At 35.2% G+C, this 14,327-nt stretch overlaps 1 protein-coding gene and 1 long non-coding RNA gene across 5 annotated transcripts; one reads left to right on the top strand and one right to left on the bottom strand.

Moving 5' to 3' along the window:
- The first annotated feature begins 3,835 nt into the window (after positions 1 to 3,835).
- LOC105964332 (myosin-12) lies at positions 3,836 to 14,123 on the top strand. 4 transcript variants are annotated; one of them, XM_088812635.1, is made up of 40 exons: positions 3,836 to 4,341; positions 4,450 to 4,578; positions 4,660 to 4,803; positions 4,884 to 5,029; positions 5,105 to 5,261; positions 5,354 to 5,412; positions 5,491 to 5,650; positions 5,782 to 5,931; positions 6,037 to 6,173; positions 6,269 to 6,415; positions 6,559 to 6,660; positions 6,733 to 6,790; positions 6,894 to 6,995; positions 7,096 to 7,133; positions 7,300 to 7,426; positions 7,507 to 7,677; positions 7,764 to 7,895; positions 8,002 to 8,108; positions 8,241 to 8,301; positions 8,393 to 8,570; positions 8,675 to 8,880; positions 9,055 to 9,174; positions 9,273 to 9,371; positions 9,677 to 9,892; positions 10,394 to 10,533; positions 10,626 to 10,727; positions 10,967 to 11,069; positions 11,144 to 11,233; positions 11,331 to 11,390; positions 11,532 to 11,702; positions 11,798 to 11,953; positions 12,029 to 12,232; positions 12,311 to 12,460; positions 12,550 to 12,620; positions 12,725 to 12,824; positions 12,926 to 12,982; positions 13,065 to 13,121; positions 13,245 to 13,325; positions 13,591 to 13,673; positions 13,756 to 14,123. In XM_088812635.1, exons 1-40 carry the CDS (start codon positions 4,339 to 4,341, stop codon positions 13,877 to 13,879), a joined length of 4,698 nt encoding a protein of 1,565 aa, XP_088668761.1. In that variant the 5' UTR covers positions 3,836 to 4,338; the 3' UTR covers positions 13,880 to 14,123. The 4 variants fall into 4 exon arrangements, with proteins under 4 accessions (XP_088668761.1, XP_088668771.1, XP_088668759.1 ...); XM_088812645.1 differs by having other exon boundaries at positions 3,884 to 4,341; positions 11,144 to 11,224; XM_088812633.1 differs by lacking the exon at positions 3,836 to 4,341 and having other exon boundaries at positions 4,441 to 4,578.
- LOC148772444 (uncharacterized) lies at positions 11,528 to 13,886 on the bottom strand. Its single transcript, XR_016029473.1, has 2 exons — positions 13,761 to 13,886; positions 11,528 to 12,979 (listed from the first exon to the last, which is right to left on the bottom strand). It is a non-coding gene; the product is annotated as an uncharacterized LOC148772444 (long non-coding RNA).
- Positions 14,124 to 14,327: the final 204 nt, after the last annotated feature.

Below are 14,327 nucleotides of genomic sequence, written 5' to 3' on the forward strand. Positions count from 1 at the left end.
TTTAATATTTTCTATTTTTTTAATATTTTTTGATTTTTAATTTTTTTTACAAATAAAATAATTCTAACTACATTCATTAGTTTGATGTTAGTATTAAATTTATTACATTTTATCAATTAGTATTAAATTAATGATGACACCAAGTTTGTTGATGATGTATCGGCAAATCCTGACATTCGTCGAGATGGTAGGTCGCGTAGGACTAGACGGGCACCTGCATGTGACACTGGTTCACTTAGGCACTGACTTCATAGTGCCAATTTTATTTTCTTGTACTCATTTTGTCTTTTTACTCATTTTGGACCTATTTATTTTATATAACTCTTTTATTTTCTAGAACTCCTTTTGTTTTTGTCTACATGTTTTTAAGATTGTACCATATTTTATTGTGTTGATTAGATAAATATATGCAATGACCGGATGACACCCAGTTTGTTGATGATGTACCGGCAGTAAATTTAATACTAACATCAAACTAATGAATGTAGTTAGAATTATTTTATTTGTAAAAAAAATTAAAAATCAAAAAATATTAAAAAAATAGAAAATATTAAAATATTAAAATATTAAAAATTAATAAAAATATTAAAAAATAATAAATTAATAAAATATTAAAATAATAAAATATTAAAATATATTAAAATATTAAAATATTATAATATTAAAATATTAAATTATTAAATTATTAAAAATTAAAAAAAAAGTAGAAGACGCCACCGGTGGCGGCGTCTCCAGCCGGTGCCGCCGTTGCCGGTGGCGGCCAACTCCAATTTAATTACTACCCCAAAAACAACCCCATTTTAAAAATTCGATATTAAAACAACCCCAAAAAAAAAATTGCCCCTGTGTTTGAAGATAAAAACACAATTATGTATATATAGTGTTTTGCAATAAATGTAAGAATTTGTCACATGATTAATATTTACCTTAAAGTCCAACATGTATAATATTCACTGTATATTTCATCCGATGTAAGGAATATTTATCCCATTATTCATTGTTTATTTGTACTCAAATGTCGTTTCAGTTTTAATAATACCGTTCTTATTTCAATTTTTTTTTTTTTACCATATTTTAGTTTGAATTTGGCAAAACTCAGAACACATAATTTGTATTTTTCGAGTTGGCTTTTATATCCAACTTAAATCACCAAGATTGAATGTCAGATGAGAACGATATGCTTTAATCAATGAACATTGTCAACAACTTCAATGTTTAGAGTTGTCTAAAATTCAAAATATATCGCATTCACACATAAATTTGTCACCTGACATTCAATCTAGATAATCGAAGTTTGATAAGAAACTAATTCAAAGTACTACATTTTTTCGTGTTTTAAATTTTGTTAAAATCAGAATAAAAAAATAAATCAAAATTACGTTCAAAGTTAAAAACTGTGTCAGTACAATAAATTAAATATCTTGCTAACTAATTAATTACTTAGTTAAAAAAAATTGATTCAGATTCGAATTTTCTTCTCAAATTTGAATTATTTTGCGCGTTAGGCCATGTGGCACTAAACATTTTAATTTTGACTAAACTTTACATATGCCTTTTTCCTTATCTTGATTGACCAATGATGGGGAATGAGCTGTCCTAATTTCTTTTTAGATTTTATTTTAAATTTAATTTAATTTAATTTTATTTTGGGATGATTTCCTTTTAGTGGATCTTCCACTAGTGGAAAAAATTCACGTTAAGATGGCAAATCGCCAGATTCCGATTCAACTATTTCTTATCATTAACATAACAAAATACTGTACTCTTTATTTTTTCCTTAATTGGACTAATGATTTTGTGACTAAGGTGGGAGATCTAATTCAATTTACAAACTAAAAATACATATATTTGTAGGTAAATACGTGCGGCAAATTTGTTTAATGCCGCCTTTAATACCAAAAGGGTATTTCTGTAACTTCATCTCATATTGGGCGTAAACAGAGGACTTGCAGTAGATATCGTAAACTCGCGTGTCCTGTTGGCTAAAAAAATATTTTTTCAAGGAGCAACGGCCATTTTCCCCTATATTTAGCCAAATTGATTTTGAGGATAATTCATTATTGAACTAATCCGGTCAATTGAATAATCGAGGACTGAACCAAACATAACATAATGTTGTAGAGTGATCAGCAACCGATAATTAAATCGACTCGAAAATAGTACATTTTTTTTAGGATAATCCCGTGTTCTGAGTTTTGCCAAATCAAATTCTAGACACAAATTTAATAAATAAAAAAAATCCGTTATGAAAATTCCGATTGTTTTGAGTCCAAATCAAACGTAATTTTTACCAATTTTCTCTTTATTAAAATCGAATTCTAGACACAAATTTTCCATGAATTTCATAAGAGAGGAACCAATGGGCCTGGAGATATTTGAATACCAAAATCTGGTTCTCTGTTTATGAAATTCTGTACTGGGCAATAAAGTTACAGCCCATATTATGTATCTATCAGTTTTGAGCCCAAATTATGGATGAAATAATCAGTTTTTTTTTTCTTCTCCAAATTAATTTAATAAAAATAAATAAATCACATACCTATAAAAATTAGTCGCCATGATCAACATATGCATCAATTATGTACATGAGTATGTTGTGTTGGTCCCATTTAATTTCAATTTCCATGCTCCCTTCCTCCTAATTCAATCAGTTTTGGACCTACAGGAAAGCAACTAATCATCACATTATTTTTCTATTGAAAAATATAATAACACTGAAATTAACAATAATCATTTATTTAATTAAAAAAATGAAAATTAAAGAAAAAACTTGGCTGTAAAGCAATAGAGAAGAAGGGTTTATGAAGAGAGGTCCCATTAGAATGTAGCTTTATTTGCATGTGAATGGCCACCCCCCACTTAGATCCATCCATAAACATAATCAACATTTTCAACTCTGAGCCTACATTCTCCACCGACCCTATTATAAATAATTAATAATAATTAAAAAAAAAAAAAAAAAGTCCATTTCAAGCCCCACATTAAAATTGTGGGACCTTGCTATATGTAGAGATAATGTCAAATTACGAAAAAAAAAAAAAAAAAAAAACCACCTCGGGTAATTACAGTCACCTATCTCCTTAACTATGAATCTTTCTTATACGTCCATTACTGCGGTATTAAATTTAGTGAAATCTTTTAGATTATGTGGAATATTCTCCAGTTTGTGCCCGTTTTACCCCATTCGAGCTCCACACTTTGAAACAATATAATCATGAGACGTGTCTCTTCACTTGTAAATATCAGATTGCGGTGCATTAAAAACTGTATTTTTACACAAAACGAGTAGAAAGTAGACAACAATCTACGGAATTTAAAAGATTGTGTTGAATGACACAATAAAGGTTTATTATGTGTAAGAAGATTCATATTTAATGAGTGGTCGTAATAAGTAATATACCAAACAAGAGAGAATTTTTTGTAATTTAACGTTAACCCAGAGGTGACCGTAATTTACCATGTAATAAAATGTATCAACTTTTCCAGTCAGAGGAGAAAAAGTGTCCAAATTTAAGAATGTTTTTTTGTAGCAGTACAGCCTGCAACTGCAATCCTATGATGATCAATCTTTACAACTAGAATCCCCATGTGATTCTTATACATTATTCTTCTCCTTTATCTTTTCCTCTCTCTTTTTTTTTAAATAATATAAAATAATCCAACTCTGTACTAGAAATTCAATAACAAAGACCCTCTGCTCAACTGAAGAGAGATTAATTGAAGTATTAAAATGAGAAAGTGCAATAATTTTAAAGAGGTTAACACAGGGGCAGGAATGTCATTTTCTGCAAATCTTTGTAAACCCCATTTATTAAAAGAGAAAATTAAGGTAAAGGGGGCCAACCATTTTTTTAAAGAGAACAAAAATTAAATCATTTTTGCCACCCCCCATTTGGAGGTAGCACCAACTACTTTTGGCTGGTGATGCACATCATTTTGCAGGATGCAATCATACCTGCATTTTTTTTTGGAGTTGTACTAAATGAGCTTGATCTTGTTGTACAATCAATTCTAGCACACTACTTACCTTCCAAAAGTAGGATGCCACATCAGCATCTGACGTGGACCGAGAATAGAAGAGTTGACAGGTGGTGTGGTGGGGTAGGGTGAGGTGGGGTGGGGGGTGGCTGCACTGCCTTTTGCTTTTGTGTTTTCACCACCTTCATTACTACCTCTGCTTTTGGTCTGCATTGAAAAACATTCCTTTTCTCCTTCTCATTCTCTTTCTCTCTCTCTCCTTTCCTTCTTTCTCTCTCTCTCTAGACGAACAAAAACCGAGCAGTCTCTTCTCGTTTTGTAGTATTCGATGATCGTATAGCCTTCACAGGGAGATCAAAAATGGTGAGTTTTTGGTGATTGTTCCATTTCACATGCATTAGCTGCTATATTTATATAAATTATAGTAAAAAGAAAAAAAGAACAATCTTTTCTGCTTCTTCAATGGTTCAGGGTACTCCAGTAAACATTATAGTCGGGTCCCACGTCTGGACCGAGGATCCCGAACTCGCCTGGATCGATGGAGAAGTGCTGCAAATCAAAGGAACAAATGCAACTATAGTCACTACAACTGGGAAAACCGTAAGTTAATTATCACTTCATTAAATTTGTAGAAACTTTGCAAATCTAAATCCAAACGTTTGAAATAATTCTCGATTTCAGATAGTTGCAGCGATTAAAAGCATATACCCAAAAGACACAGAAGCACCCCCTTGTGGGGTTGATGATATGACCAAGCTAGCTTATCTCCACGAACCGGGAGTACTATACAACCTTGCTTCTCGGTTTGCTCTCAATGAGATATACGTAAGTTTTATTCACCGATTGATTATAAATTTTGCTTCATCAAAGAATAGACCATAAAAATCTTAATGTGAAATATGCAGACTTACACGGGGAATATTCTGATAGCGGTGAATCCTTTCTGTAGACTGCCGCATTTGTACGATATCCACATGATGCAGCAATATAAAGGAGCTGCTTTCGGAGAGCTGAGTCCGCATCTTTTTGCAGTTGCAGATACTTGTTACAGGTACGTTCTTGGAGAGGATCGTATTTTTTATTGAATTTCAACTGCGTATTGACAGAGCTAATTTCCGTACCTCAGGTCGATAATTAATGAACACGGAAGCCAGTCTATTTTGGTGAGTGGAGAGAGTGGAGCTGGAAAAACCGAGACCACAAAAATGCTAATGAGATATCTTGCATTCATGGGCGGGAGATCCGGTACAGAAGGGAGAACAGTCGAACAACAGGTTCTCGAGGTGAGTAAAGATTAACTCAAATCTTTAGTCACTCGACAACAGCATTTCTTATTGCAAGATTCATAGAAAACTGAAGAGTTCCATTTCTTCAGTCCAATCCAGTCCTAGAAGCATTTGGGAATGCAAAGACCGTTAAAAATAACAACTCCAGGTATTTAACACCGTAATATTCTCATGTTCAAGTTTTAACCACAAGAAGCTCACATGGCCGAGTGGGGTTGTGTACCAGTCGTTTTGGCAAATTTGTAGAGATTCAATTCGATAAGCACGGTAAGATATCAGGAGCTGCGGTACGAACTTATCTCCTGGAAAGATCGCGTGTTTGCCAAGTCTCCGATCCAGAGAGGAATTACCATTGCTTCTACATGCTTTGCGCAGCTCCACCAGAGGTGACTGAAATTTTATATAAGAACGAAAAATTTAGACGACCTTCGTGTGTGTGTGTGTGTGTGTGTGTGTGTGTATATATATATATATATATATATATATAGACTGCTAAAAGTAACCGTTATCTCTGCAGGAAGCAGAGAAGTTCAAACTCGGAGATCCGAGATCGTTTCACTATCTAAATCAAAGTAGCTGTTATCAAGTGTCGAATGTAGACGATGCCAGAGAGTACCTGGAAACGAGAAACGCCATGGATATAGTTGGAATCAGCCAGGATGAACAGGTGTGTAATATAAAGGAGTAGACAGAATTGGACAATGGACAGTAATCAATAATCATAATTTTCTTACAGCCTTTGTGTTTTTTGTTTTTGAACTTTGATGAGTAGGACGCTATATTCCGTGTTGTGGCTGCGATACTCCATTTAGGGAATGTTGAGTTCGTCAAGGGGAGTGAAACGGATTCTTCCAAGCTAAAAAATGACAAGGCTCGCCATCACCTTCAGACAGCAGCAGAGCTGCTTATGTCAGTACTATTTTTCACTTTCGGCACTCCATTTTGAATTTTTTAACCTGTAATATTTCAATTTTAATATTTTCATTCGACTTGCATTTGTGCAGGTGTAGCGAGAAGGCGCTGGAAGATTCTCTTTGCAAACGTGTTATTGTCACTCCAGACGGAAGCATCACAAAACCACTCGATCCATCTGCAGCTGTCACAAGCAGAGATGCTTTGGCAAAGACAATGTATTCCAGATTATTTGATTGGTAAGTGAAATCCAATTCTGTATGGATGACAAAGTGATGTTCGTGTGATATGATCAAGAAATTCAGACAACCAAAAAATTTGATTGAATGTAATAATGAAATAAGAAAGGACTATACATATTGCTTGTCTATTATGATGACAGGATTGTGGACAAGATAAACAATTCTATTGGTCAAGATCCCAATGCTAAAAGCATAATCGGGGTCCTGGATATTTATGGGTTCGAGAGCTTCAAAATTAACAGGTACTTTCTCTTTTAACTTACTCGAGGCGGTTTTGCATCAACACTAACTTGCCCTTAACCTAAATATGGCAGTTTTGAACAGCTATGCATTAACCTAACGAACGAAAAGCTGCAACAGCATTTCAATCAGGTTCGACGAGATTCATCTTAATAATTTCCAACCAACTATACTTTCAATCTCATGAACATGAATATTTAAGCTGATTAAATTGGACAAACACGTGTACGTACAGCATGTATTCAAGATGGAACAAGAAGAGTACACAAAAGAGGAAATAAACTGGAGTTATGTTGAATTCGTAGACAACCAAGATGTCTTAGATCTTATTGAAAAGGTAAGTGCAGCAGACTCTTACACTAGAGAAGAGTGAGTAATAGAGCAAATTCATAGCCTTAACAATACACTTGTGAATCACATTGGATATTTACCTGCAGAAACAAGGAGGAATAATTGCTCTTCTTGATGAAGCCTGGTAAGCGACTCTTATTCGCAATCTCATACTATAGAAACGCTTGAAAAGCAGAACGCCCCAACCATAAGACACCTGCATTATTATTTGATAAAGATTCTATCATACCTAGCATATTTGAAAAACGACGTACATATATATATATAGCTGATGTTTTTCATATTTGCAGCATGTTTCCGAAAGCAACTCACGAAACATTTGCGCAGAAGATGTACCAGACTTATAAAGGACACAAACGCTTTAGCAAGCCAAAACTTGCTCGAACTGATTTTACAATAAATCATTATGCTGGTGATGTATGCACATTTATGGACAAATGATTCATTAGTCTCGAGCAGAGCATTTTCTTTTTTATCTTACCATTCTGGCAAAACAGGTTACTTATCAAGCTGACTATTTCCTGGACAAGAATAAGGACTATGTTATTGCAGAACATCAAGCTCTTTTGACTGATTCGAAGTGCTCGTTTGTTGCAAATCTCTTCCCTCAATTGCCCGACGAAACGTCAAAGCAGTCCAAGTTTTCTTCCATCGGTGCGCGCTTCAAGGTAAGTGTTTCAGCAAAGTTGCGCGACGGTCCAATTCCGAGAATCTTAATAGCCACAAACATTTGATAACAATCATAAATATGCAGCAACAACTACAATCGTTGATGGAAACCCTGAGCACAACAGAGCCACATTATATTAGATGTGTAAAGCCCAATGCAGTTCTGAAGCCTGGAATATTCGAGAACTACAATGTCTTAAACCAGTTACGATGTGGAGTAAGCTACTTGTTCATCTCTGATACGTGATAGTATTTCAAGTTTCTAAAATACGCTGATACCCTGTTTTCTTGCATTTACAAACGGTCTGCGGAAATTGTGACAGGGTGTATTAGAGGCCATAAGAATAAGTTGTGCTGGATATCCAACGAAAAGAACATTTGACGAGTTCATAGACCGGTTCGGAATGCTAGCACCAGATGTTGTGGATGGGTATGCAACGCCATCTCCATCTAATTTTGGCGTATTTCAAACATGCATACCCGTGGCATTACAAATTAAGAATACCAAGGGGAATAGTTATACTCTTACTTAACCACATGTTTATTGATTTCTGCATTACAGGTTTGATGAAAAATCGGCATGCATTGAAATATGCGACAAAATGGGCTTACGTGGCTATCAGGTACCTAATCTAATAATTACTAATGTATCGACTAATAGGTAAAAAATGCATATGCTTTGCTATTTAGCATTTACTGAAATATGGGCTTCAGATTGGAAAAAGCAAGGTGTTTCTTAGAGCAGGGCAGATGGCTGAATTAGACGCTAGAAGAGCTGAAGTTCTGGCTCATGCAGCAAAACGTATTCAGAGGCAGATCCGAACACACCTTACCAGAAGGGAGTTTATTATCCTACGAAGGGCTTCCATTAATATCCAGAAACTCTGGAGAGGTAATCGAGTGGCATATGTTGAAACGGAAATGCTCACTAGCTCACATGAAATTCTCAAAAAAACTAGATTAATTGTTTTTATTGTTTTTTGGTTGCTTATACAGCAAGACTTGCACGTATGCTTTATGAAATCATGAAGAGAGAAGCTGCTTCAATCCGAATACAGAAACATGCACGTGCTCACGCATCGAGAAGATCTTATACCAAATTACAGGGAGCAGCAATAGTTATTCAAACTGGTTTGCGAGCAATGGCAGCACGAAATGAGTTCAGACGTAGAAGACAAAACAAAGCAGCAACCATCATTCAGGTAATAAACTTTGAAAGAATTAAATTAGGGACGATAGGAAACTTACACAAATCTGCATCTTTTAGATGAATCAATTGATTAACTTTGTAGTCTGTTGTGCCTTAAGCAAGTCATGTTCACCAAGGCTCACCTTGGTGCCATATTCATTTTCTTACATATCTTCGTTTTTTTCAGACACGATGTAGAAGTTTCCATGCACTTTCTGCATTTAATCGGCTGAAGAAGTCCACTCTTTCACTCCAATGCCTATGGCGAGGGAGGTTAGCAAGGAAGGAGCTCCGAAAACTGAGGATGGTCAGCATATCCTATTAATAAAACCACACCCGCATTTTCTATAACTGCTAAAAAGTGCACAGCGGTTAATAGCTAATGTTAAAATTCTATGAATGCAGGCAGCAAGGGACACAGGAGCACTCAAGGAAGCAAAGGACAAGCTGGAAAAGCGTGTCGAGGAGTTAACATGGAGATTAGACATTGAGAAGCACTTACGAGTATTACTAAAACACACTCTCCAATTACAGTAAAAACTCAAAAGATGATGTAGATAAAAGACTACTTTTATCATTTTTTAGTGTCAAAATTTGACATAATGTCAGTAAATATTAGCAAACAGATCGCCAACTATTCGTCCAAAAAATGTTAGCTGGTCAGTGCAAAGCACATAAAACACAGTAGTCGATAGAAACAAGATAACTTCCATTTGCTAGTTGAAGTATCTGAAAATGTAGTTAAACTTGTGGTGGTATACAAAAAGGATTTAATTTATACATGTCCTAAAACAATGATCATCTGGCAGGTGGATATTGAAGAAGCAAAAGGGAAAGAAGTAGCAAAACTACAGAATGCTTTACAAGATATGGAAGCGCAGCTTATCGAAGCACGTGCCGCAATCGTTCATGAAAGAGAAGCTGCCAAGATAGCAATCGAACAAGCCCCGCCAGTTATCAAAGAGGTGCCTGTTGTTGATAACATAAAGGTGGAGCAATTGACACTTCAAAACCACGAACTTGAGGTACACTACATTTGTAAGGGCAGTACTTTTCGTTTAGAGTAATCATGATTACAAGCAAGAGCATTTGATACATCATACATGTTATATATAGAGCCAAAAATCATCTATATCCCTCGACCATAATCACGTAGGAAGAATAAAATTAACAAATCTAAAATCGAAGAGCCATGCAATACAGCGCAATATATCTAGAAGGATGCATAATTCACAAATGACTGGTAGAGGAGAATTTGATGAATAAACTCAAACGAAGTGGATATCTGATGACTGAGTGACACACACAAAGAAAACTGAAAATAGATACATGATGATAGCATAAAATCATGAAATGATGATCTTTAAATAATATTTTTAGAAGAAGGAGAAACAATGATGAGAGAGACAGAAATACATGTAGATATATTCCAACACACTGTTCGATTCCCGTTTCAGATAACATTAGAAACTAGCACATTTCACACGCATAGAGCATGCAACCTAATATCAAGTGCAAATGCGCAGGAAATCATTAATGAACTAAAGAAGCGGGTAGAGGAATTTGAGCAGAGTTACTCCGAGGTGGAAAAAGAAAGACATGAGAGGCTTAAAGAAGCAGAAGAATCACAGATCAGAGCTTCACAATTACAGGAAACCATTGAAAGGTATGTGATTCTCGCTATCTGCGTATCTGAACTTATCAGTTATCATAGTCGTTAACTATGTTATGACTGTATTCCACTTAACATCTCTTCAGACTAGAAGTGAACCTATCAACTCTTGAATCGGAGAATCAGGTTCTACGCCAGCAGGCTTTGGCTGCATCAGCTAAAGAGGACTTCACTGAGGAAATGGAAGTGTAAGAATATAAAGAACGAACTTTTCAGCTTAAGATTTCAAATATTTGTTCCTGTGGCACTTGATAAAAATCTGGGCTACCATTAGTGGGAAGGTCATAACATTTTTCCTCCAAAACGAGAGATATAAGTTTTCATGGCTAACTTTCTACAACTTGAAGTTGTCAAATATAGATCTGTTCACTTAGATAAGTTCTTGAAGGCAGTCCATGATCGAAATCTGAAAAGGCTTTTTTTCCAGATTGAGAGTAAAGATAAGAGATTTGGAGTCTGAGAATAGGGTTCTCCACAGTAGAGAAGTGGTTGTGGAGCAAATATCAACTTCTCATAACCAAGTTGTAAAGGTATATAAGGTTTTACTTGTTTATACTAATTGCTACAGTAATATCCAATTAACTGATGGCTTCTGTAATCACAGGATTTGGACAATGGATATCAGACTCATATTAATGGCTTTCAAACGACAGACCAGGATCCAATAAGAAATGTAGAACAGCACGTAACTAACGTAAACCAAGATTCTATGCAAAGATTTTATAAATAAACAAGTTTTCCACACTAGTGTAATGCGATATCAGTTAATATGAAAGTTGTTTCGTCTGCAGGATCCTGAGGCTACTCCCATTCGCCTCACTAAACAGAGATCCTTGACAGAGAAGCAGCAGGTATATCATTTGAAAACCATCTCTTATTAACGGTAATTAAAAAAAAAAAAAAAAAAAAAAAAAAAAAAAAAAAGAGGTGCTGCTTTACAGGCATGAAATTTATAATTGCATTCTTATGAATCTTTGTACCTCATGCATCAGGAAAACCACGATGCACTAATCAAATGTCTCCTTGAAGACAATCGTTTTGACAAGAACAGGCCTGTTGCTGCCTGTATTGTGTACAAAGCACTCGTTCAGTGGAGATCCTTCGAAGCAGATAAAACAAATATTTTTGATAGGATTATTCATGCAATCCAATCATCAATAGAGGTAGTAGAACTAACTTATGGATTACAATATATTGTTTAAATCGTTATTGAAAAGTGTAAGCGTAAACAAGGTTCTAAGGCTATTCTTGTGTGCAGAACCAGGAGAACAGCAATAATCTCGCCCACTGGCTGTCAACAACTTCAACTCTTTTGTTTCTTATACAAAGAACAATCAAAGCAAGCAATACGTCGACATTGTCTTCAAAACGTAACCGGAGTTCACCAATCACACTGTTTGCTAGAATGGCACAGGTAAAAACATTGGATGCAAATCAATTACCAAATAAACTGTAAACATATATTAAATATATATCGTCATTCTGTCAGGTGCGATCATCTTCTATGACCACCGGACTATCTAGTGGATACAGCGGGATGGAGGGTAATCCGATTTTAAAATCAAGAATCGAAGCTAAATACCCGGCGTTATTGTTTAAGCAACACTTGACCGCCTGTGTTGAGAAAATATATGGGATGATTCGTGATGGCTTAAAGAAAGAGATCAGTCCATTTCTCAATTTGTGTATCCAAGTAAGCAATCCACTCCATGGGATTACCAACCAATAAATCATAAGATTCGGTATTTATATCTTAAAATGCCGCAAACAGGCACCAAGAGCTGCAAGGATCAGACCAATAAAAGGGTCGTCTAAGAACATCCATTTACATATCATATCAAAACAACAGGGCTCTAGCATACACTGGCAGAATATCGTCCGCAGTTTGGATGATACCATGGGGATATTGTCAGCAAATTATGTAAGCAGAGCTCTTATATTTCATCTTCTTTGCTTGAGCTAATGAATATTAATGAAAATTATTTTTCTTTAAATGGATCTGGTTTTTAGGTTCCTTCTACAATCACCAGGAAAATTTTCAGCCAGGTATTCTCGTTCATAAATGCTCAGCTCTTCAATAGGTAAGGAATTATCCCTACTCCATTCTTACTACAGTAAAGAATTTCAGAACTTAAAGTTTGCAATCTGATAAATAATGTCACAACTATCATTTTGCCGTTTGTAGCTTACTACTCCGCCGTGAATGCTGCTCATTTAGCAATGGTGAATATGTAAAAGCTGGTTTACAAGAATTAGAACATTGGTGTGCGAGAGTAACAAATGAGGTAAGCATGTCTATGAAAAAACAAATACTAGCAGAATAATGTCAAGAAGTTCAACTAATTGAAAACAGATGAAATCTCACCTCTTTCCCGTCATGATGTAGTGTGCTGGATCCTCATGGGGCGAGCTCCAACACATAAGACAAGCTGTAGCTTTTCTGGTACGATTTAATAGATCTTATTCAGTTTGCCATTAAATTCAAATAATTCATAAATGATTAAACCATGCTTTAACTTTCTCAGGTCTTGCATCAGAAAACTCACAAGTCATTGGATGAGATCACGAACGAACTCTGCCCGGTAAACAATAAGATTATGCTTTATTCATCATTTCATCTCTCAATTAAAACAGTGAAAACATATATACAACTTCACCATATCAAGTTTTCTTTTCTTTTTACCATTTTCATTGCCTTTGATCAGGTATTGAGCATCGCACAAATATATAGAATTGGAACCATGTTTTGGGATGACAAATATGGAACCCAAGGATTATCTTCAGAGGTAATGGCTATCATTTTGTTCATATCAGCATCATTCAGCTCTCCTTCGGGAAATTATGTTTGCATAGATTTATTATACCGAAATAATCGAAAAACAGGTTTAGCCAGATCTATATACGCAGACTTTGCCAGTATAATTCCATATCATTGATCTCGTAACCCCAAGAAAATCATCTATCGGCATCATATATTAGGATCAATCATTATCTCCACATTGAAAGGTTTACGTGTTTCATAAACGGTGGATTTGAACTATCTGCACACAGGTGATTGCAAAGATGAAGGTGATGACAGTAGAAGATTCAATTAGTACACCAAACAATACGTTCTTGCTTGACGTGGATTCAAGGTAACGAAGCTTAATAATCAAGACTATAGAACTTGAAAAACAAAGCAAGCACAATCACTAAATAATATTTTCAAAATTGCAGCATACCTTTCTCCATGGATGAGATATCACAATCTTTCCAAGATATCAATCTATCCGACGTGGATCCACCGCCCCTCCTTCGTCAGAGATCAGACTTCCATTTTCTGTTGCAGACAACAGAATAAGATTTTTTTTGCATTTCTACAAATTTTGATTCCGTAGAAAGCAGTACAGTTTTCTCCATTTCTGAAGAAAACCCATCTTTTTTTTCTTTTGGGTGGTGAGAGAGTGAGTGTGAGTGTGAGTGTTCAGAATATAAACCCTAATTTTTCATTTGACAAATGTTAATTTTTTTTCCGATTAAATTTGTCCCTTGTAATCGAAACAGCAATCACATTTATGCAAGAGAAACATCAGTTGAAAGAGAAATCACCAAGTGCAAATCAATCTATTTTCTCTATCCCAATTTCTTCGCTACTGATCAAAACCATATACTGTAGATAATTAAAAAAGAAAGAGAATTTTGGTAATTTTCTTCTGAGTTTTTCCCCCTTTTCGGTGTGTTAGGCTTTGTTTGGGTTAGAGTTTTTCTGGGTCTTTTTTTTTTTAGTATTCGCGCCAATTTATTCAATT

The sequence above is a fragment of the Erythranthe guttata genome, chromosome 2 (genome assembly GCF_056151865.1).
Source record: "Erythranthe guttata isolate IM_541 chromosome 2, IM_541, whole genome shotgun sequence".
Lineage (NCBI taxonomy): Eukaryota > Viridiplantae > Streptophyta > Magnoliopsida > Lamiales > Phrymaceae > Erythranthe > Erythranthe guttata.